At 42.9% G+C, this 24,717-nt stretch overlaps 1 protein-coding gene across 2 annotated transcripts in view; it reads left to right on the forward strand.

Annotated features, from left to right (window-relative positions):
- Positions 1 to 24,717, forward strand: part of CDAN1 (codanin 1) — a 191,774-nt gene that overhangs the window by 29,416 nt on the left and 137,641 nt on the right. For both annotated transcript variants that reach the window (XM_029598691.1, XM_029598690.1), the window contains exons 2-7: positions 4,217 to 4,932; positions 5,898 to 6,131; positions 7,450 to 7,637; positions 12,193 to 12,309; positions 24,063 to 24,141; positions 24,507 to 24,627. In XM_029598691.1, coding sequence (XP_029454551.1) covers positions 4,217 to 4,932; positions 5,898 to 6,131; positions 7,450 to 7,637; positions 12,193 to 12,309; positions 24,063 to 24,141; positions 24,507 to 24,627 — 1,455 coding nt within the window. The remainder of the gene's footprint in view (positions 1 to 4,216; positions 4,933 to 5,897; positions 6,132 to 7,449; positions 7,638 to 12,192; positions 12,310 to 24,062; positions 24,142 to 24,506; positions 24,628 to 24,717) is intronic.

Below are 24,717 nucleotides of genomic sequence, written 5' to 3' on the forward strand. Positions count from 1 at the left end.
ATTGTGATGGATTCATGTGTGCCTGTCTTCTTTGTTCCTGTATTTTAAAATTTTGCTGAGAGACTGGTGGGTCTTAGTGCTCTCCTAGCTCTTCTTTTGACCATATGAATTCTCTCGCCATGCCCGCATTGCCTGTGCTGTGGAGATTGGTTTGCTACATAGCATTTTTGGTAATGTAGATGCACCTTGTGCTTGAAAAGGATGAGGAAACACTGGGTTAGGGCTCTTCAGTTTGGAAAACTTGGTTGAGGAGGGATATGATAGAAGTTTATAAAATCATAAGTGGGGTAGAACAGATAAAAAAAGGACAGTTCCCTGTATGTACCTGGATCAGTCCAGACTCCTGGGTTTTGCCTCCTCTCCAGCAGATGGAGACAGAGAAGTTTTTGACTGACCCTGCCCTATACCTTGAGGTGCCATCTACAGTCCGTCAGTATTTATCTGTCTCCAGAAGATAGTGGAGGTGCAAAATCCTACAGTCTGTGATAGTTTAAAAAAGAGGGAATAGATTAGGAATCCTTTATTATTATTCAATCAAAGATAGATGCGAATCCTGAGCCTCCCAGGGAGTTGGCAGGACCTGGTATTTGAGGCTGTGTGGAGCTGGGGGTTGGGGATCCTGCTGCCCTACACTGATGACAGCGTTTGGGGTGATACCAGGGAGCCCGGTTCATTCACCCTGAAGGGAACAGGACCCGATGTCCCGTCTGAGCCCAGGTTGGGGGGGGCGGTGGGGGGGAAGTAAAACACTTAGGCCCGGATAGCTATCAAAAACTGATTCTTCGTTCCTTCCGATGCTGTGTAGCCGTCTCGCAGTTTTTTTTTCCTCCCCATAGCCTAGTCGGTCCCCTGATAGTTTGCCAGCCCTTTGATGTTGCTTGGCACGGCGTGTTCGACTTTCCGGCGATGGTCTTTGCTCCGATTGCCTCCCCAGGGGGGACGGCACCTCAGGAGCCACTAGGGGTGGTGGTGGTCTGAGGATGCACTGGGAGGCTCAGTTGGTTGCGGCAACCTTCTCCTGATCCATTCCCGCTCAGCCGGGAGCGGACGCCATCTTGTCTGCCTTTCGCGCTGTAGTGCACACAGCAGAGGGGGAAAGGATTTCCCCTCCCCCCTTATCCCCGCAGCAGGCCGCCTCTGGGGGTGGGTGGGTTGATGGAGGATTTGGCAGTTTTGGCAGAGGAGAGCCCCGGGGGGGGGGGGAGATTCAGATGACTCCTCTTCATTTTCTTCCGAATTTGATTTGCTGCTTCACAAGGTTTTTAAAGCCAGGAAGACAGCTGGAAGGCTTTCGGGGGGGAAGTTCTCTTTCCTGGTCGGTTCAAAAGCTGGCCAAAGCAGGGGTCCTGGCCACCAAGAGGCCTAGGCTTCCGGAGGGTGAGTGGGTCGCGAAGACTAAGCGCCCCCCTGAGGACCGCGCTGTCCCTACCTGTGGGGGGGGGGGGGGGGGGGCTCCTCCTCTGAAGTTTCGGAGCCGGATGAACCGAGGGGCAAACCACCGCAGGGAGCAGACCATGATCTGGGCAACCAGGACCACGATTTGCAGGACCACAGTCCACAGGTGGCGGAGTCTCCGATGGTTGAAGGGGATGACTCTAAGGTGGTCCGCCTGTTCCGTTCTAGAGGAATTGGATTTGAGGCCGCTCAGGAGGACTCTCGGATGGGAGCTGCTGTTCCAGTCATGGTGGGTCTCTGTGGTCCGACCGGTCCTTCCCTTTTCATCTCTGTCACTGACCTGTTTCGTGAATGGGACACTCCAGATTATGGTTTGAAGGTCAGTAGAGTGATGAATAAGCTGTACCCGCTGCCAAAAGAAAAGCTGGACCTCCTCAGGGTTCCCAAGGTGGATATGGCGGTGTCAGCCTTCACCAAGAAGACCACCATCCTGGTGACGGGCGCTATAGCCCTCAAGGATCTCCAAGATGGGAAGCTGGAGGTACAGCTTAAGAAGATATTTGAGGTGTTAGCGCTTGGTTCACTCCTCTGTTCCGATAGTAGGGGGCAGTTGGCTCTGTTTTACAAGGAGTGAACCAAATTAACTTCAGACCAGTGGGTCCTCAATATCATACGACATGGCTATGCTTTAGATTTTGCTCGGCCCCTTTGGGACTGCTTTCTTGTTTCCCCGTGCTCGTACGAGGCGAAGCATCTGGTGGTGTGAGACACATTACAGTGCCTTCACGAGCTCGAAGCCATTGTACCAGTTCCTGCAGAGCAACGGAAAGGCCGCTATTCCATTTACTTCATGGTGCCCAAGAAAGAAGGCATGTTCTGGCCCATACTCGATTTGAAGAGGGTCAGCAGGTGTCTTCGGGTTCTTCGGTTTCGAATAGAGACCCTACAGTCTGTAATTGCTTCAGTGCACAAAGGGGAATTCCTTGCTTCACTGGATCTGACCGAGGTATACTTGCACATCGGAATGCTGGCCGACCACCAGAATTACCTGAGGTTTACAATCCTGGGGGATCATTTTCAGTTTTGCGCTCTGCCCTTTTGGGCTTGCCACAGCACTCAGGATCTTTTCCAAGGTAATGATTGTGGTGGCAGCGGAGCTCCGGACGGAGGGATTCTTGGTTCATCCTTATCTGGATGACTGGCTGATTCGAGTGAAGTCTGAGTCCCTCTGTTGCTCCGCGGTGCAACAGGTTCTCCAACTCTTGAGGTCGCTAGGTTGGATAGTCAATCTGGCCAAGAGCCACCTGGTTCCCTCCCTGTCCTTGGAGCTCCTGGGAGCCCTGTTCAACACGTTTGGGCAAGGTTTCCTCTCCGAGAAGCAGCTCATCAAGCTGCAGGGGCAAGTTCGTGCCTTGTTGGCCAAGCGTCTTCCCAGGGTTTGGGATTACTTGCAGGTCCTCGGCTCGATGGCTTCCACCTTGGAGCTAGTCCCATGGGCCTTTGCTCTTATGAGACCGCTGGTTTGGACAAGTTCCTGGAGGAAAAAAATCCATGAAACATTTAGCTAGATAAACTACTGAAGGCTATTGCTGTCCCTGAGAGTAAGTAACGAGAAAAAAATCTACGTTGGGATGTGCCGTGTACTTGGGAACTAGACCAGTCATTGTTGCAGAGAGGATGGAACTTGGTCTGACCCAGCATAGCATTTATTTCCTTAAGTCCTAAATATTCACTAGCATGTGCAGCTTCTGTTGTTAGCACGCCCACAGGTCTCCTTCCTCCTTGGGGTGGTTTCTCCTCCATTTCTATGGCAGCTTACCTGGTTCTTCGGCTCAAGGGAAATTGGAGTTTCTGTGTAGGGTCTAGTGGTTATAATAATTTGGGTCCAATTTCATCTTCTCCCCTGTTTGTTTTCCATTTCTGACAATCAGTAAGCATTTTGAACCCTGACTCATGCTTGTTTTTCCATGCATTTTCTCCTTGTTCACAGCTACATCTTAGTATTCATTTTCTTATGGCAGTTTAGCCCTCCTAAATAGTCATGTCATTTTGATTTAGTTGTATGGGGTTGTTTTTTTTTTTTTTAAGAAGCCAATGGAAACCTACCACCACAAGGATTCCAAAAGTGAAAAAGAAGAAAAAAATCTGAACATGAAATGTCTTGAAATTTGGGTGCCTTCTGCAGAGCAGTAATTGATAGGAAATAGTTTAGACAAAGAACAATGTTTTGGTATACTTTATTTCATATTTATAAATCATTCCTCTCATAGAGGCTACAGAGTAAAGTACAGCCAAAGCAAATAATAAAATTAAGAGTAAATTAATAGTCAATAAAATCTAATAAAATACTTCAAATAATAAAATGGCAAGAGCTGTTCTAACTAAAATAGCTAAAACCAAGTATCTTAAAAACCTGAGAGCATCGCAAATTTTAATTCCTATTTCTACTATAATCTAACAACCTTGGGAGAAGTTTATACTACCTAATTTTAGCTAAATTTTACAGTCAAATTACAAGTTGTAAGGGGTAATTTGTGTTTCTTGATCAGTAGTTATCCGGTTTCCTCCAGTCACCAGCCAATAGGAATATGGTTTTGCCCTCTCTGCATTCAGACTGCACTATCCTTCCCCCACTCCCATCAGAATACAGGGTTTGTACTTCTACATTTTGACGTCTCCTTAATGATAAATCATTAAGTGTAATCAGTGAAAGCATGTCTTAATGATAGACGATTAAGGAAAAAATAGAGAAAATAAGTTTTTTGAGATTCATATTGGCTCACTTTGCTGCTGTATTTTTTCTGTGTACGTTTCTTTGCAGGAGAACCATGTGAACACTAGTCTTGCTTCTCTCAGTTTACTTCAGAAAGACTTTGTACCTTTCCTGTTGAATTATCTACGTGAGCAGACCAGTCAGATCCTGACTAATGGGCCTTCCACTCCTGCAAAGACTCCAAACTCCAAGGTCCATGAAACATCTAGGAGCCATGGTAACCAAAGGACAGAACGAAATCCAGAAAAGAGGACCAGTCTTTCAGCAGGGCCTAGAGGAAGCCGAACGCAGCTGTTTTCCCAGACATCCAGCAGATCCTGCACCTCAGATACTACTTTCTCCTCTTTTCCTTCTGCATCCAGTGGGTCTTCTGTCTTCAAATCAAACCTGTCTTCCAGCTGCAGTGGTTTCCCAGATGTTGCCTTCCACAACAGCCCAAACTTTGGCAGTCCCATGCTTTACCATAGTGAGAGGCGCTCTGCACAGAAAATCAGCTTGGGGAATTTCATGATACCTGCTCTGGATAACCAACCACCAAGACGAGGAAGGCGAAAAAACAGTTCTGGGAATACTTATGGTCGGCAAGTGGTTAGAGATCTGGGACGAAGCCTCAATGAGGTGGATAGCAAAGGAGAGAACGTGTCATGGAGTGGGACCAGAAGATCATTGCCAGATTCTGTTTTAATCAACATTCCCCATCCTGAGCTGAATGTTAACAATTTGGAGGAATTCCCACCCATGGCTGCTGCCTGTGGATTGGCTAGGTAAGACGAAGTATCTGCTCTCCATTTCTTCTGTTTTCATATACTCCCTACTTGTTTCTGGCTATTGTTAATTTTGGGCCATGCAAGTGAAATGCTGCTATTGTTAATACTGTAAACAATATCTTTCTCTATTTTATTATTTAATACATTGATGCTTATTGCTTAAATATTTTTTTTCTGTTTGTTGACAAATGTAGTATAGTAAAACTCTGATTTAAGATCCTATGAGTCTTTCTTTTGCTAATACAAGCTTACTCAGATATTCTCATTATTTAGTGATGATTTGTTTTAAATTATGGAAATAGTTCTCTCCAAAATGTTTGCTGATCTGAGGAAAGCAATTGAGCCCAGGTGGCTCTATGTATGTGTCTGTACTATTCTGTTTTTATCCTGTTTAAGTGAGCTGTAGTTAACCTAAGACTTGGCATACTTGGTCAGACCAAAGGTCCATCAAACCCAGAATCCTATTTCCAACAGTGGTCAAGCCAGGTCACAAGTACCTGGCAGGATCTAATGGATAGATTCCAAGCTTCTTATCCCAAGAATAAGCAGTGGATTTCTGCAACTCTAACTTAATAATGGTTAATGGACTTTTTCTCCAGGAACTTGTCCAAACCCTTTTTAAATGCAGCTACACCAATAGCTTTCACCAAATTCCAGAGCTTAATTATGCATTGAGTAAAAGTTATTTTCTCTTATTAGTTTTCAACGTATTACTTAGTAACTTCATTGTGTGTTCCCTGGTCTTTGTACTTTTCGAAAGAGTAAACGACTAATTAAGGTTTATGCGTTCCATTCCACTCATTTTATGGACCTCTATCATATCTCTCCTCAGCTGCCTTTTCTCCAAACTGAAGAATCCTAACCTCTTTTAGCCTTTCTTCATTGGGGAGTTGGTTCTTCCTCATCCTCTAATTCGGAGCTTAATTTTATGCAGAAATAAAATGCATTTTGAACTTTTACAGCAAAACCAAACCATCTAGAAGGATCAACCCAACTCCAGTGAGTGCAGAACGTCTTTTGTCAAAGCCCAAGACTTGCTTCACATCGACTCCTCTCAGCCATTCTCCAAATGGTCGATTTGAATCGGGAATGAGCCCTGAGACACTTGATGCCAAACAGGCAGGAAATTGCACACCTTTACCTTTGAACACCAGCAGCAACCTGCAAGAAGAAAGGGAGATGCTGAAGAAAGAAAGGTAACGGCAAATGAAACCCGCGGTATAATGCAATGATAACTGAACAAGAGGAGCGTGTCGTCTGTCTTAGCTACTACATCTGCCATAGGGTAATGGGTAAAGGGGGAGTTAAAAGCAGCCCTCTTATTTTGTACATTTCTAGTGCACTAACCCTGAAATACTTGCTCCAAGCGGGTTACAATTTAAAACATAAAATACATTTGTATATCAATAAGACTAAAACAAATGCACAGTACATAACCTACTTAGTCCATAAAAAGTTACATAACATACCGTATAATTAATAAAACTATACAAAAGCAATTACAGCATTCTGAAACTGAATTGTATCAGCAGCTAATCGAAAAAAAAATGCTTTAACCTCTTTTCTGAAAGTTTCTAAATGGGGGCCTACACGGAGGACATTCTATAAAACTGGACATTCCCTATACGTACCAGGATCAGTCCAGACCATGGGTTATGTCCCCCTTCCAGCAGATGTAATCAGAGCAAAAGCTGAGAGGGCGGTCCCTCATGACTGGTGCGCCCTTTGTAAATCTTTCAGTATTTCTCTGACTCCAGCAGATTCACTATAAAATTGGACAATAACAATAGCCAGTAAACTAGTCCTCTTATTTGTACCATATTTTCTAAGCCTTTATGTCATAACATCATAATAGAGTAGATGATGGCAGGAAAATACCAACAAGCCCAGTCTGCTCTGAGCTTGTCTCCACTGTAGGTAAACATTCTATGTTGAGAAGTGATGTTCATCCTATAACACCGGGATAGTTCAATAATTTCCAATCCCGAATGTGTGCTAAAATTGTAATCATCGGGACTTATGTGAAAGACGAATGTATGCTTGGTAAAACCCCTGAAAGAAGAGTCTTTCTGAAACATTGCAATGTGAAAAAGGTTGAAGATGGGGCTCAATAAACTGATGAATGTTTAATTCACCTGTGCACAAGTTTGTGACAGTACCCGGAGGCACTAGCACTAAGATAAGTGCAGTCTTTCATATTACATTAAGTCTGCAGTGATACTTAAAATTTTATATGCAAATGAAAAAATGCTACAAAAATATTCATATCCTAAAAAGACAGGCCAGTGTGTATAATTTTAGCACACATTCAAGATTTGAAATTATTTAACTATCCGGTCATCACTTCTCAACATAGAATGTTTACGTATTGATTGTTTAAAATGAGATGATTGTGTTGAGTTTGTGCTTAGGAAAGTGTAGCACATAAGGCTTGAGGCAGCAGTTGGGATACCTAACAGACAATATCTTATTTACTATCTTAAACTTTGTATTTATTTTTTACTTCAATTTCAGACACAAGTTGTTGCACGAGACCTCTCTAGATGGGCTTGCCCTTGACCCGATCACTCCCACTAAGCAAAGTTTCAGTCGAAGTGTAAGCCTCTCCTCTGACAGCTTAGTGACTTGTGCAGATGTCAGTAAGGTCTCGTGTCACAAACAGCTGGAACTGCTGGCTCAGCTCTACTCGAATTGTATTTCAGGTAAGAGAAATAAAATTTCTTGCTGCACTTGTTTGACCAAGAGTTCATTGTACAGTAAAATGAAGATATCCCTCCTGTTATCTTTAGTATTTCACAAGAGCAGAAATGAGCAATCCCACTGATGTCCATTATTTTTTAATAGAAAAGTAGTGGTATAAAATTGTTCTGCTTGAAGCTTTGTGCAAGGGCAGCACAATGGTTCAGGGGTGGTAGTTTGCACTCCCAAGCAGTGACTGGGCACCAGTAGTAGCTCCTGAAAGGCTGTTCAGCAAGGATCTTCACTTACAGTGACATCTAATGGTCCTCCAAATATAAACATTATAAATATCTCTTGAGTAAACTGCATCGTGCTAGCAGGTATAGCAGATCACTGGAGAGTGTGACGCTTCTATTTCACTGGCTTAAGATGACATGCTGCACCTATGCCCTGGCTCTCATGATTTGCAATATAGCAATGATGCAACTTTCTTGCTCCCCCATATATATATATATATATATGTGTGTGTGTGATATATATAATTTGATAAGGAAGGAAAGAGGGGACAGAAAAAAAATATCCAAGCATCTGAAATGCAAGGGATGTGGGATAGGGAAGAAGCATTATGGGTTGTCCTTTAAAAAAAAAAAAAAAAAAAAAAAATTTTTAAATGGTGCTTCCATTTACATCGGTGCGGTGTGCAGACTTCTGACTCAAACAGAAGAACTGGACAGAGATCTGGTTGAAGACATCCAAAAGGTGGGAAGAAAAGGAGACATTTTGCTTGTTGGGGATTTTTTTTTTTCTTTTATTTATACTTTATTGGTTATTCATGCAGTTCTCAAATACAACATTGCGGTGTATTAACACATATCTATAAATCAATAAACAATACTACTGTCGACTCCTCGTGTCTTGGACTGGTAATCAGGATAGTCACGCTCAATATTCTGTGTTCACTGCACGTATTCTCTTCCCTGTCTAGACAGGGGAGAATACGTGCTTGTTGGAGATTTTAATCTGCCGGATTTGAATTGGAGTATCCCTTCTGCAGATTCTGCAAAGGTAGAGAGGTAGTGGATGCCCTTGAAAGGGCTCTGCTCAAACCAATGGCAATGTAAGCCAGGAGGGGGAGGGTATGACAGTTGATCTAGTGCTCACAAATGGGAATAATGTCTCTAATGTCCAGGTAGATGCCCACCCAAGCACCAATGATCATTAGACGGTGTGGTTTTTATATGGCAAATAAGATACAGAGTGTATTGACAAAAATACTGTCTTTGTCAAAATGTGGATGTTCCTGGAGGAAGAACTAGAAGACTGGGAGATAATGGGTGCGATGGAACAACAGTGGACCACATTAAAAGGAGCTATTACAAAAGCAACAAATCTTTGTTTGTAAAAGAAACTGATCTGTCTCTCAAAGGAGGTGTCTGAAAACATTCAGTCAAAAAGCACAGCAATCAAGGAGTATAAAGGATCTCAAAAAGAGTAACACAGGGAAGTATATATACCTGGTGAAACCGAGGGAGAAGAAGAGAGAAATCATGAAAGCAAAATGTCAAGTGGAAGAAAGGATTGCCAAAGAAGTAAAGTGAGGTAATAAAACAATTTTCAGATATATCAGAGGACCAATGTGGTATAGTGAAATGAAAAGTGACAGGGAACAATGTGTGGAGAGAGACGACGAAATGGTAGAAATATGAAATACTTCAGTCCAGTGTTCACTAAAGAAGACTTGGACAAGGACCGTTGCTGGTTGACAAAACCATAGATGGGAGTGGGATGGAAGAAACTCAGTTTATAGAAGAGAATGTATGGGAAGAGCAAGGCCATGGGGCTGCATGAGGTATATCTCAGGATACTAAGGAAGTTCAGAGATGTGCTGGCAGATCCGCTGAAAGACCTGGATTTGGGAATAGTGCTGCATGACTGGAGAAGAGCAGTGGTGGGCCTACTACCCAAGAATGGTAACAGGCTGGAAACTACAAGCCGGTTAGCCTCACCTCGGTGTTGGGAAAATTAATGGAGTCCTGCTGAAGGAAAGGATAGTGAACTTTCTACAGTTCGGTGGGTTGCTGGACCTGAGGCAGCATGGACTCGCCAGGGGCAAGTCCTGTCGGACAAATCTGATAGATTTTTTTTTTGACTGTGTGACTATAGAATTGGATCAAGGAAAAGCGTTTGAGTGATATACTTGAATGTCAGCAAAGCTTTTGATATGGTCCTGCATAGGAGGCTAGTGAATAAAATGAGAAGCTTGGGAGTGAACAGCAAAGGTGGTGGAGTGGATTACAAACTGGTCGATGGGAGACGGCACATAATGGTAAATGGAACCTACTCTGAGAGCGGTGTTAAGTGGATTGCCACAGGGATCAGTTTTGTGATCGGTTCTGTTTAATATCTTTGTGAGCAACATTGCAGAAGAGATAAGAACATAAGAAATTGCCATGCTGGGTCAGACCAAGGGTCCATCAAGTCCAGCATCCTGTTTCCAAAAGAGGCCAAAACAGGCCACAGGAACCTGGCAAGTACCCATATACCAAGAAGATCCCATACTACTGATGCAATTAAGTAAACTTGATTAATAGCAGTTAATGGACTTCTCCGAGAACTTATCCAAACCTTTTTTGAACCCAGCTACACTAACTGCACTAACCACATCCTCTGGCAACAAATTCCAGAGCTTAATTGTGCGTTGAGTGAAAAAGAATTTTCTCCAATTAGTCTTAAATGTGCTACTTGCTAACTTCATGGAATATCCCTTGGTCCTTCTATTATCCAAAAGTGTAAATAACCAATTCACATCTACTCGTTCAAGACCTCTCATAATCTTAAAGACCTCTATCATATCCCCCCTCAGCCATCTCTTCTCCAAAATGAACAGCCCTAACCTCTTCAGCCTTTCCTCATAGGGGAGCTGTTCCATTCCCTTTATCATTTTGGTTGCTCTTCTCTGTACCTTCTCCATCGCAACTATATCTTTTTTGAGATGTGGCGACCAGAATTGTACACAGTATTCAAGGTGCGGTCTCACCATGGAGCAATACAGAGGCATTATGACATTTTCCGTTTTATTAACCATTCCCTTCCTAATAATTCCTAACATTCTGATTGCTTTTTTGACTGCTGCAGCATACTGAGCCGACGATTTCAAAGTATTATCTACTATGATGCCTAGATCCTTTTTCCTGGGTGGTAGCTCCTAATATGGGACCTAACATCATGTAACTACAGCAAGGGTTATTTTTACCTAAATGCAACACCTTGCACTTGTCCACATTAAATTTCATCTGCCATTTGGATGCCCAATCTTCCAGTCTTACAAGGTCCTCCTGTAATGTATCACAATCTGCTTGTGATTTAAGTACTCTGAATAATTTTGTATTTGTGGATGATACTAAGATCTGTAACAGCAGGCATGCCTGAAGGAGTAGAAAGAATGAAAAGTTATTTAAGAAAGTTTGAAGAGTGATTGAAGTCTTAACAGCTGGGATTCAATGCCAGGAAGTGCATAATCTTGTATCTGGGGTGTGGTAATCCAAAAGAGCTGTATGTGATGGGGGGTGGAAGTCAAATGTGCACAGACTGAGAGGAACCTTGGGGTGATACTGTCTGCTGATCTGAAGGCGATGAAGCAATGTGACAAAGCGATAGCTAAAGCCAGACGAACGCTGGGCTGCATAGAGAGGAATAACCAGTATGACAAAGGAGGTTATAATGCGGTTGTACAGTCCTTGGTGAGGCTTCACCTGGAGTACTGTTTTCAGTTGTGTAGACCGTATCTGAAAAAGAATAGACACAGGACAGAGGCCTTACAGAGAAGGGCGACAAAATGGTGTTGGGTCTGTATTGGAAGATTTATGAGGAGAGGCTGGAGGAGAGGAGGTGCAGGGAAGATACGATGCAGACCTTTAGGTACCTGAAACTTTAATGATGCACAAACTTCCAATCTTTTCCATTGGAAAGCAAACAGTAGAACTAGGGGTCACAAAATAAAACTCAGGGGGGACGACTGATAACTAATATCAGGTCATATTTCTTCACAGAGATAGTAGTGAATGCCCTTTTGGAAGAGGTTGTGAGGACCTTCCCCAGTAAACGAATTCATAAAGGCATGGGGTAAACAGTGGGGATCCCTAAAGGCTAGAGCACGGAAAGGAAGAAAATGGTGCACGGAGCGGCAGTTACTACCCTCAACAGAAACATGGCCTAACCTGCACGGAGTGGCAGTTACTACCATAAGAAACTTGCTCGGCTGACTGGATGGACCATTTTTCTGCTGTCATTTCTATGTTACTGTATTACTATGATAAGACCCCTACTGGACATGTACTTCGTTCCAGTTTAATTCAAGAGTTGCTGAGCCTTTTTTTCCCCCTCAAAGAGCAGTTCTAGAAAATGCCTCCCTGCCAGGTCTTCATCCTTCTTGTCTTCATTATAGCAGATTTGCTTTAATCGGCATTCAGAACAGTTATTTGGTGGCTATCACTGTGGAAAATTAAGATTATTGACATGCATATTATGTTGTAGGATTCGTTCTCAATCTTTCTCTCATTCTCTCTCTTCTCCCCCCAGAAAATCTGGTGCCGAATATCTTCCTGGAGCTTTTCTTTGTTCTGCAGCTGCTAACATCAAGAGGGACATCGGCAGCAAATGGAGAGAATGACACTGAAATTCCCAAGGGTTGTCAAGGTCAGTAGGATTACAGTAAAATTGCAATGAATGTTCAGTTTTCTTTTGTTTTTAACATGCTTTTGGTTTTTTTTTGTTTAGTTTAAGGAGTTAACATTCCCTCCAACATTTGTAACATTCTATTCCCCAGCCATACCTCCCATGAACAACTCAGAAAATTTAGTGTTAACTCTGATTCTTCTGTGCGGATTCTGGTAAATAGAAAACTATGCTGTTCAGGGGTATAACAATATTTTGAAAACTTAAGTGCTAGCCAAAACTGTTTTAGGAAACGGGAATATTTATTTTTGCTAGCAGAATGACCTGCATCTTTTTTTTCTTTTTTTGTTATTTGTTGTTGTGCATATGTTACTTTTTTGAAATTTTGCTTTCCATCTTACAACCTTGACTAGATTTTAAGCTCCACAGAGCAGGGACTGTCTTTCATGTGTATCTTTACTCTGCTATATCTGTCTTAGTAGTGCTTTAGAAATGATTAATAGTAATAGTAATCTTCTTTTTACTGTACTCTTCCATCCTTTTCCTCCCTCCCTAGCTGCCATCGCCTCCACTTCAGCACCCTGTACATTTGTATGATGTTATATAGTATATGCCTGCCATTTCACACTCACATAGCCTGCAACAAGACTTATGCATGGGTTATGGTAACATGAAACCTGGGTCATCCATTAGGGCTCAAGATGTTTCTGCTTTTTGACCCAAGCACACCTGACCAGTGACATCAAGCTAATCAGGACTTCCTGCCCAGTTTTGCTTTGGCATATGTGTTGGTGAGGCTGTACAAGCCTTGCTTCTGCATAATTTCAAACACAAACAAAGTAGCCCATAAAACTTGTGCTAAAATGTTTAGATGTCTGGGAAGAATCTTGCAAGCTATTTATAGAAAGAACTAGCTTGTTTTTTTGTTTTTTTTAATGTTTATTTCTAACTTCTAAATAATATACAGGGAAATAAGAAATCATGGTATAAAACAGTGAAACTAAGAGTTAAGTAGTACTAAAAGTACTAACTAAATGAAGCCCTTAAATAAGGGGATGGATCACCCAAAAATAATAAAGGAAATAATTCAACAAAGGAGAAAATAGCATTCCATCCTGAACAATTAGCATAGTTAATGAATTAATTATAACTCTGTAGACAGTATAAACAATGGTAATGCAATCCTACTCAACAAGAGATGAATTTTTGGAGCAGGATTGGCTTCTAAAGCCAACATGTGGCACTAGGTCATGTGTTTGAAAAGTGTGGTAATGATGGTAGAAACAGTAACACTTCCCCTCCACCCCCCCAGAGCAGAACAACATTAAGTGTTTCAGTAATGCACAGGGAAATCAGAACTTCCTCTGCATTCTGGCAGGTCATTCCCCACCAGTGGGTTATGCACCTCTGCCAGCAGATGGAGACGGAGCAAAAGTTGATGTCATGGCTATATAGTCCAGCCCCAACATCAGCGCACCAGTATTCTCCATCTCCAGCAGATGGTGACCATGCATTTCCCCACAGGGGATTGCCTGTGAGCAAGAAAGTAAAAAGAGAAAGCAAGAAAGAAGTGCACAACAAGACCTCAGGAAGATGGGACATCTATATACACCACTTGCTTCCTGAGGTAATATTGTTTGGTCCCTCCCTCAGTAGAGTGCCTTTAGTCCGGTAGCCTTGGGTGGCATGGACATAAAATTCCCTTAGGTGTTGCGGGCCAAGAGAGGCTTGCGATGAAGGCTTTTGCCCTCTACCCCCGTAACCAGGACCCGTTCCTGCTCTCAGTCAGGGAGGGCTGAGCTCGGGTAAAAGTTTTTACTTTTATTTATATATTTATATATATAGAGATATATATATCTATATATATATATATATATATATTAAAAAAAAAAAAAAAAAAAAGCAGGAGAGAGACCCAGAAGTAAACTCTCTTCTGTTTCCTCAGCGTTCAGCCTTCCTGCTAACGTCTCTGGGGAGTTCTGTGAGGTGTGGAGAGAGTTCAGACATGGAAGGTTGAGCAGCTGTTTGGCTAGGCGCCGCTTTCAGGTTTCTCCCCATTTTGGTGCGTGGTAGGCTGCGAGAGTGATTTTGCGCACTTTTTCTCTGTGCTCCATTGGCATGCGCCTGCATGTTCCTATTGTGCGTCTGTTGCTGACTCTGCATTCAAATTTTGAGCACCTAAGTCTTTTGGATACACACCTTGGGCACCTATCTTGGGTTCCATATTAGGTGCTACAACCCAAGAAAGAGATCTAGGTGTCATAGTGGATAACACATTGAAATCGTCGGTTCAGTGTGCTGCAGCAGTTAAGAAAGCAAACAGAATGTTGGGAATTATTAGAAAGGGAATGGTGAATAAAACGGAAAATGTCATAATGCCTCTGTATCGCTCCATGGTGAGACCGCACCTTGAATACTGTGTACAATTCTGGTCACCGCATCTCAAAAAAGATATAATTGTGATGGAGAAGGTACAGAGAAGGGCGACCAAAATGATAAGGGGAATGGAACAGCTCCCCTATGAGGAAAGACTAAAGAGGTTAGGACTTTTCAGCTTGGAGAAGAGATGGCTGAGGGGGGATAAGATAGAGATGTTTAAAATCATGAGAGGTCTAGAACGGGTAGATGTGAATCGGTTATTTACTCTTTCGGATATTAGAAAGACTAGGGGGCACTCCATGAAGTTAGCATGGGGCACATTTAAAACTAATCGGAGAAAGTTCTTTTTTACTCAACGCACAATTAAACTCTGGAATTTGTTGCCAGAGGATGTGGTTAGTGCAGTTAGTATAGCTGTGTTTAAAAAAGGATTGGATAATTTCTTGGAGGAAAAGTCCATTACCTGCTTTTAAGTTCACTTATAGAATAGCCACTGCCATTAGCAACGGTAACATGGAATAGACTTAGTTTTTGGGTACTTGCCAGGTTTCTTATGGCCTGGATTAGCCACTGTTGGAAACAGGATGCTGGGCTTGATGGACCCTTGGTCTGACCCAGTATGGCATGTTCTTATGTTCTTTGGGTATAGGTACACTTGTTTGGGCAAGCCAGGTACCTGGACCTAACTTTTTTCGTGCTTCCCTTTTAAGCGTGGTTTTTATGCACGGGTGCCTGATCGCATTTTTTGTGCGTCCACTGGGCGCGTGCCTATATCTGACTGAGCGTCTTACAACCATAGGGGTAGATTTTCAAACAAGGCGCGTTGGCGTACTTTTGTTGGCGCTCCAGGCGCCCCCGGGCCATAACCACGCCCCCGGACCCGCCCCCAAAACGCTGCCGACACGCCCCCTAAACGCCGTGACGACCGGGCCCGCCCCCGACACGCCCCCCTCGGAGAACCCCGGGACTTATGCGAGTCCCGGGGTCTGCGCGCGCCGGTGAGCCTATGTAAAATAGGCTCACCGGCGCGCAGGGCCCTGCTCGCCTAAATCCGCCCGGATTTGGGCGGATTTAGGCGAGCAGGGCTCTTAAAATCCGCCCCATAGTGCCCACGGCGAAGAAGTCTAGGCAGTTATCTATTTGGCTGCATGCCATATCGGGGTGATACAGCTAGAGCTTTCTTTAAGCCTGTCTCAGCACTGCCTGGATGCTCTTAGGGATTTAACTCCTCCTGATTTTGCTGATGATGGTCCATCTCCTTGGTCAGAGGAGAGTGGGACTGAGGGTGACAGGACATTGGTGGCTCCCACACCCCCCCCCCCCCCCTTCGGTTGATCCACGGGTCAACTGCTCAGAGGAAACTCGCTCTCAGGCTGAAGGTTTGGACCTGTGGACCCGTCCTCCTTTTTCCTGGGTGGAATTCTTCCAGGGATTACAGACATTTCTTCAGGGGTAGTCTTCTGAGTTGACTATACCTACTGGTTTAGGTCCAAGTGCTCAGAAGGCTCGAAGTGGATCAAAATGACACCGATGATTGATTGGTGGTGACTCTCTCCTGTAGAGGAAGGGGAGATTCCCCCAGATTTGGGACCACCTAGAACTCTTCTCCATTTCTTTCATAGAGATGAGTTGCCGAGCATGACTTCTCTTCCCTTGGAATCAATTCAGGCTTGATTGATCTGGATTAGAGTTCGCCAGGGGCATCCTTCAAAGGGGGCGTGCCTTGGCAGGTTTATATCCCTTGTATCTGCAGGCCAGATCCCCCAAGGTGGATGCTTTGGTGTGTTCTGTCATGAAGTGAACCACCATCCTGGTAGAGAGTGGTGTAGCTCTTAAGGCTGCTCAGGATAGGAAAATTGAGGCAATCCTAAAGCAGTGGCAATAAACTTGCAAATTGTGTTATCTTGTGCCCTGGAAGCTCATAAAACAAATATTGGACCTATGGTAGAACTGGGGGCTGCCTTCTTAGCTGATGCGGACTTTGATCTGGTTTGCACAGCCACCAGAGGAGTTGCTTCTATTATAGCGGCTAGATGTCAGCTGTGGCTGCGCAACTGGTCGACACACACTATTTCAAAATCCAACCTTACTAGGCTGCCCTTCATGGGTTCACTTCTATTTGGCAGTAAGTTGGAGAAAATGGCAAATAAATGAGGGGAGGGGGGGAGCCCAGGTCCCTCGCTTACCAGAGGACAAGAAGCTGGTTTCCTGCCCTCGAGATTACCAGCATTTTTCGGCCTTATAGGAGACGTTCTTCCCAGAGAGCTCGTCCATTTCACAGACCTCAGTCCATTTGCCCTGAAGGCCTGGAAAGGATGAGAGCTCAGGAACTGGAGCCCCTTGATCTTCTCAATGAAGATTTGCAGGTTTATCTGTTGGTGGGGGAGATAGCAGAGCTCCTATCTCGTTTTTATTGCAGTTGGGTCCTCGAAGTGGTTCGGGATGGATGTGCTCTGGAATTTCTTCGCATTCCTCTGGTCGCCTTTATGATATCTCCATGCAACTCTCAGAAGAGGGTAGCAGCGGAAGCTACATTACAAAGGCTATTGGACCTGAAAGCGGTAATTCCCATGTTGCAGCAAAATACGGGCTGCTATTCCATTTTTTTTGTCATGCCCAAGAAGGAAGAGTCTTTTCAACCCATACCGGATCCCAAGGGCATCAACCGTCATTTATGAGTCATGCATTTCAGGATGAAAATGCTGCACGCTGTCATAATGTAATACAAAACTCAGAATATTTTACTCTTATACCAAATTGTATATAATTTTTATTAATTCATATAATCCTCCTCACTCTATCTAGACAATAAAATCTATCTATACCCACATACATACTCATTCATACCATGCTAAAAATACTTAATGTGAGTTTTCCAAACATTGTGACCCCAAAATACATTATATCAATCAATTTTATGTATTTTTACAATGAACCTAGTTTCACATATCAATAAAGGCAATACATTTACCTTGTCTCTTCAGTTCCTCGCCGTTATTTCCTTGATGCTGCGGCTACCAACCCATACTCACCGCAAATTACTCGTAACTGTCACTATTCAATTGTCCAACAAAAGATCTTTGTTTCTCCCCATGCTCGGGGCTTCCTCAGGGACTTATTCAACAAAGTGGCTCATCACTCCATGACATACTAATCTTCAAAGTTCTAAAAAACCAAGAAAACATCTTAAATACCCCCAGCTTACACAAAACTACACCAAAACCGTCTCTAGATACTAACCTATAACGCTGTCATAATGGCAGTACAAGCAGGGAAATACCTTACGTCTTTGGATCTGACAGAGGCATATCTGCATATTCCCTTTCGTCGGGAATATCAACAGGTCCTTCGATTTTTGTCATCCTGAATCGTCCCTACCAGTTTCAGGCCTTGTTGTTTGGGCTGGCCTCGGCTTCCAGGACCTGGTGGAGGTAGCGGCTGCCCTATGCAAAGACAGAATTCTAGTTCACCCCTATCTGGATGACTGGTTGATTTGTGCCAAAAGCATGGAAGAGAGTCTTCGTGCTTCTCGCAAACTGGTTTTGTTGCTATAGGATCTAGGTTGAGTGGTGAACCTGGCCAAGAGCAATTTGTATCTGACTCAGACTTTGGAGTATCTCTTGGTTTGCTTCGATATGAGGCAGAGTAGAATTTTTCTGCCTGAGATGCGAGTGCAAAGGATGATGGGTCGAGTTTGAACCCTGATCCACTTTGAAGCACTGAAAAAAGTGCAAAAAGCGGAATATAAATAAATAAACGGCTCGCCCTGGGGTTGATGACTGCTGCATTGGAAGTAGGTCCCTGGGTGAGGGCACACATGCAACCTCTTCAACGCACATTCTGTTCCTGATGGAACCTGCATTCGCAGAATTATGTGGTGAGGCTGCTCCTACCATTGGAGGTGAGGTCTCAGTTGAGCTGGTGATAACAGGTGGATCATCTGAGGAAGGGAGTTTCCCTGGAGATGCCAGACTGTTTGGTATAACAGATGCAAGCCTTCTGGTTTGGGGGCTCACTGTCAGGAGTTGATAGTGCAAGGTTGCTGGAATGCAGAGGAACAGCAATGGAACATCAACAGATTGGAAGCACGGGCAGTTTGGTTAGCGTGCTTGCAGTTTGCTGAGCAGTTAGAGGTTCTGGCGGTCCGGGTATTGTCCTACAATGCAATAACTGTAGCTTGCATCAATCATCAGGGTGGAATCAAGTCAACAGGTTTCGAAGGAGATAGATGTGCTCATGGGGTGGCTGAGCAACATCTTCTAGGCATATCTGCCTCTCACATTGCCAGAAAGGACAATTCTCAGCTGGAGAAACTTGTTCCTAGGAGAATGGGTGTTGGGACATACCGGACCTAGAACTGTTGGTGACCTTCAACAACATGAAGATTCCGTGCCTTTTCAGTGTTAGACGTGACCCAAAAATGCTGGGCATCGACTCTTGCATTCAGGAGTGACCTTGCAGTGCTCTACTTTATGCCTTTCTGCTATGGCCTCTGATAGGCAGGTTTGTCTGGAATTTTGCAAGTCAAACCAACACTGTCCGTCCTTTTAGTAGCTCCAGATTGGGCTCAGAGACTGTGGTATGCCGATCTCCAGAGACTGCTAGTGGCAGTCCCTTCAGGCTTCCGATTATGGAAGGATCTGTTGCAGCAGGAGCCCATTCTTCACGAGGACCTGGGTAGATTTGTGTCTTATGGTTTGGCCATTGAAAGGGCTTGGTTGTTGAAGAGGGGTTATTCACCTGCTGTGATTTTCTCCTTTATTTGGACCAGGAAATTTTCTAGTTCCCTAGCCTATATTAAAGTTTGGAGAGTTTTCGAGGCCAGTTGTTCTGAGCGAGGTTCCCAAACTCTCAACGTGGCTATTCCTTTGATTTTGGAATTCCTACATGATGGCTTGCCTAAGGGCTTGGCCCTTAACACCTTGAAAGTTCAAGTTGCAGCTCTTGCTTATGGGGGAGAATCAATGGAGGGCCTTTGTCTTCCCATCCTGACGTGTCCCATTTCTTGCCCGTTTCTTGCCCCACTTTACGGTTTCCAGTGCCTCTATGGGACCTTAATTTGGTTCTGGAGTTCTTGGCAGGTCTGACCATTCAGCCTCTGCATGCTCTTTTCTTGCACCTGCTTACCTTGAAGACAGTTTTTCTGGTAGCAATTTGTTAGGCATATCTGATCTATGAACTGCAAGCTCTTTTTCTTGCCAGGAGCCTTTTCTTCGTATGACTCCGGGAGCGGTACAGATTCAGACTGTGCTCTTTTTGCCAAAGGTGGTTTCGGAGTTTCATTTGAATCAGTCCATTTCCCTGCCCACCTTGGACAGGCACAGAGAGGAGAGTGAGGACGTCTTTTGCGTTCTTTGGACATCAAGCGTCATTTGCTGTGGTACTTGGTGATGACTAAATCTGTTTGGAAGTCTGATCGCCTGTTTGTGCTCCATGGTGGCGGTAAACAGGGAGCACTGGTGACACGAGCAGCGATAGCCCGATGGATTAAGGAAGTCATTGTGGTTGCTGAGGTTACTTTGTCGAAACAGATTAAACCGCATTCCATGAGGGCTTTGGTAGTATCGTGGGTTTAACTTTGTCACTGCTGAGATTTGCTGACCAGCGACTTGGTCATCTTTGCTCACCTTTTCCAAGCATTACCACTTGGATGTTCAGACTAGGGAGGAAGCTGTATTTGCACAGACGGCTTTGACTGGACCATTGGCAGCTCTCCTGCCTTTTTCAGGGTTAGCTCTGGCACATCCCACTGGTGGGGATTTACCTGCCAGAATACAGGAGGAGGAGAAATTACTACTTGCATAATAATTTCCTTTCTTGTAATGATGGCAGGTCAATCCCAGACTCACCCTAGGCTGCTGATGTTGAATTTTATAGTTAGCCTTTTTAAGGCGAACATTAGAGTGTGACTCCTGCTCTTTGATGAAGAGAGGTAAATGACTATTTTAGCCCCTTAGTTTAGTAGATTTGTTGATATTTTTGTCTGAGCTCAGTGTCCGTTGGGTTGGAAGCATGAGTGGTTGACTCTTAATGATGATGTTCAAGTATAATCAGTTTGTCCACAGTTTTGGCTTTTCCAGAGAATACTGGTGGGCTGATGTTGGGGCAGGACAATATAGCTGTGACGTCAACTTTTGCTCCATCTTTACCTGCTGGCAGAGGTGCATAACACACTGGTGGGGAATGACCTGCCATCATTAGAGGAAAGGAAATTATCAGATAAGTAGTAATTTCTCCATTCAGGTGGATTGGTTCAGATTCTTCCTTTGAACAAGAGAATGGGAGTTGACATCCAAATATTTTTAGAAAATGTTAACATTAGCCCAGGGCTGCCCAAACCTTTGGCCAGTGTGACCCAATTTTAACACTTGAAAATTCACATGAACCTAAAGGATGAGCAAAACAAATTTGCAGTTTGATCTCCTACCAATGATTGCACTACTCTCACCCTCCCTGCACAACAGCTGATCCCCTCTTTCAACCTCCACTGTCTCTAGTTGATCCTTTTTCTCAATCTCCATCCCATCCAGAGAATTTTCATACCCAAATCTTGGTCTGACATCTATAAAACAAGCTATGCCCCAATATGTCATAAAATCCTAGAAGACATGCTGAAATGGGCTGGGCTTTGTCTCGTGGGCAGGTAGAATTAGGATCTTTAAAATGAATATTTTGCGAGAATTAATGTACCTGTTCCAACATTTACCCATTAGGCTTCCTATGAAATTCTTTGCTAACCTGAAGGTACTGATGTATAGATTTATCTGGCAGGGCAAGTTTTCTAGGTTAAAATTAAGTACTTTAAGGCACACTAAAAATGGAGAAGGGTTTGCGCTTCCTAATCTATTGGGATACAATTGGGCTTCCATATTGGCTTGCCTACTAGCATGGCTTAATGGAGATTATATGTAGCCATAGCCATCACTGGAAGCGGGAGTGGTTTTAGGATGGAGAGCAGAAGATTTTTTATCCTTATTTTTAGTATTGGATATTTTTTGATGTGACTTCCAAAACATCAAAAACATATTTCAAAACAGTAAATTAAAAAAGAAAGTTTTTAATTATTGGATCTTCTATTTGTCAGCCGTTTTGAAATATTTATTCATTATTTTAGTATGGTTTTACTATTTTATTTTATATTTCTTAGTTTTGTTTGATGTTTTATGAGGAATTGTAATGTGTTTGTTTTTCATAAAGTGTCTGGCTTGTTCTGGTTTCCAGCTTAGTTTTTATCTGCACATTTATTTATATTTTTTGGTGACTAGAGTAAAAATTTCTCAAGGAATGGAAAGTGGTGAATTTTAAAAATTTTAATGATTGTTTGTGTTTGCTTTTTTGAAATATTTTATTCGTGTTTGGGAAATATTTTAAATATTTTAAATATTTCCCAGTGAGTTTTTATTTATGGAATGTTCTATTTATCAGCTGTTTTGGAATATTTGTTTAGTATGGTTTACTAATATTTTATATTTCTTGATTTTATTGATGATTTATGTGGAATGTTACTGTTTATCCATTGTTGCTCTGCATACAGAATCTTTTTTTGCAGTTTCTAGTTCTGTATTTGTCTGCACATTTCTGTTTATACTTTATGGTGGCTATCCTCTGAATTTGATGAGGGCCTGTATCAGACTGGGGTGAGGTGAGGTAAGCATATGAGTGAGTCTGATATCTTGTGGGCTGGTTTTGAAAAATTTCCCCAGGCTGATATTTTCCTGCAGTGCGCCCTGAATACTGAGGCAAAGAATTAATTTAGTCTTTCCGCAATGACTTTATCTTCCTTAGGTGCCCCTTTTAAACTGTAGGTATGTTTGCTCTTGTCTTATCAACTATTTATTATATGAAATAGATTACAGTAAATTGAAAGATAATGGGTTATTAAACTTCAAAGATCTAAAAACAAGGGTAAAAATTTAATCTGAAATATATGTGACAAAAATGAGTGGATCCCTTTTGAGGATTTGAAGGAGGAGTTTGACTTGGGAGATGAGGCTAAAGAAGTTTGACAGCATTCATAGACACCTGAATGGAACGGAAGGGACTTTATGGGCTAGAAGGGAGTCTTCACAAGTAGAGCGGGTATTAAGGACCACAAGAGGTAGAATATAAAATTCTCCGCCCTATATTGGGCTATTATTGCTACTTACGAAGGGAGCGAGCCCCTTACTGCTGTAATAGAAAAGTGAATGCAGATTTAGGGGAGAGATTGACAGTGACAGATTGGAGACCATATGGAGGAAGGTACCCAAAGTTTCTGTAGTGGAAGGGTGGAATTTATATATAAATTGGTCTGGAGGATTTATAGCTATCCAAAGTATTACACCATTTTTTCACCTCAGACATCTAAACTGTTGGCGGGGTTGTGGGGAGGAGGGGAACCTATTTCCACGTGTGATAGACGTGTGCCACTGGCGGAAATTTGGAACAAAGTGGAAAAAATAATTACTAAAATACTGGATCATCAGGTGTCTTCGTTCTAAATTGTTTGTTGGATCTTGAGGCAGATCAGGCCCTCGACAGATATCAACACAGGCTGTGAGGATATTTAGTTTTCCAGTATGTGGTAATTGTGCAACATGTGCGTAACCAACAATTTCAAATGCCCAATGGGATAAGCTGACACTGAACATGTTTTGCGTGTTCTAATATATTATGTAGTTGTCTGTCTTATAACTAAATGGTTTAAAACAAATCCTCCAAAATGGATCCCATACTTTCCTGTAATCAACATTGTTTTAAAGGGAATACATAAATCTCTTGAAGTAATTATCCTGGCCTATAATTGGCAAATATGAGTTTTAGGTTTTAACTTCCATTGCAATACTCCTGCAAAATGTTGTGTAAGAAATAGCTATGACACCAATCTCTCCTCTCTCCAGCACTACAGACTGCCTTTAAGATTTATTTCATTGAAGAAAACAGATCTTTATGTGGTAGAAGTCTTTTATCAGGACCTTGTTTCTTTTACAGCAGATAGAGAGATCGTGCCTGTACCTACACTTTCTCCCAGTCTTGCTCTGTTAGCTGAATGCCCAGATCTGAGTTGCTGCTGGTCATGATACTGCTCTCAGATCTCTACTCCTTACTATGGTGTGCCCTAAAAGAATGTGTTTTTATTTTGGGCGTTTCTGCCATCTCTTGTAAGGTCCTTTCTACAATGGAATACTTCACTTTAAACTCTTTCAGTTGTCCCCTAGAAGTTGTTTCTGCACCACGAGTGTGTGATTGATAAACATGGAAGTGTGTTTATAAGAACGGAAGAAGTTCCTGGGTCAGTGACCTGCCTGAAAAGTTAGTTACCATCACATCAGAATGTGCTACAGTCTCTATATCAACATGTCTGACTTTTCAGACTTGCTACTTTGTGAATAACGCTTGTGTCCATTTGCTTTCAGATACAGTAGAGAGGCAGCATTTTCGAAGTGTACATAACTGTGTGTACTTTGCTGTACAAGTTCTGGATTATCATTTTCAGTATGTATTTTTTTTTTTTAAACCTTGAAAGTCTTACCACTTGGAAACAGTATCTGTTCAGTATGTTTCTGTTTTGAAAGCTTTACAGAGGCATAGGGAAGGCAAATAATTATACTGAGTTTACTTCCCCTCAGATATTGTATTGGAAAGTCTATGCTGAAAAATACACCACCAAACACTTTAGAAGATCAGATTGATTCTGGCTTTCATGGTTGTTACATACAGGGAAATGCTTCTCAGGCCAAATCAGTTTCTCAGTCTACATCCTACCTCTGCATGCAGATATGCCAGTCATTTGTGGTTTTAAAAAGATCATCACATTTCTGTCTCTCATTTTTATGAATATTTTTTTTTTCATTTGTCAGAATTATTTCCCATTTGGAAAAAGGGACCCTGAAGCTTCTAGCAGAGAGTGAACGAATCACAGCGTTTTCTTCTGGTTTGCATGAAAGGCTTATGGAGGCTTACACAAGCAGTACAGCCAAGGTAAAAGCATTGTTTCTCCCCCCCAGCCCCCTGCAGGGAGGAGGGGAGGGATAATTCCTCCCCCCAATCCACCTCCCAATTGCCTAGAGG

The sequence above is a fragment of the Rhinatrema bivittatum genome, chromosome 4 (assembly GCF_901001135.1).
Source record: "Rhinatrema bivittatum chromosome 4, aRhiBiv1.1, whole genome shotgun sequence".
Taxonomy (NCBI): Eukaryota; Metazoa; Chordata; class Amphibia; order Gymnophiona; family Rhinatrematidae; genus Rhinatrema; species Rhinatrema bivittatum.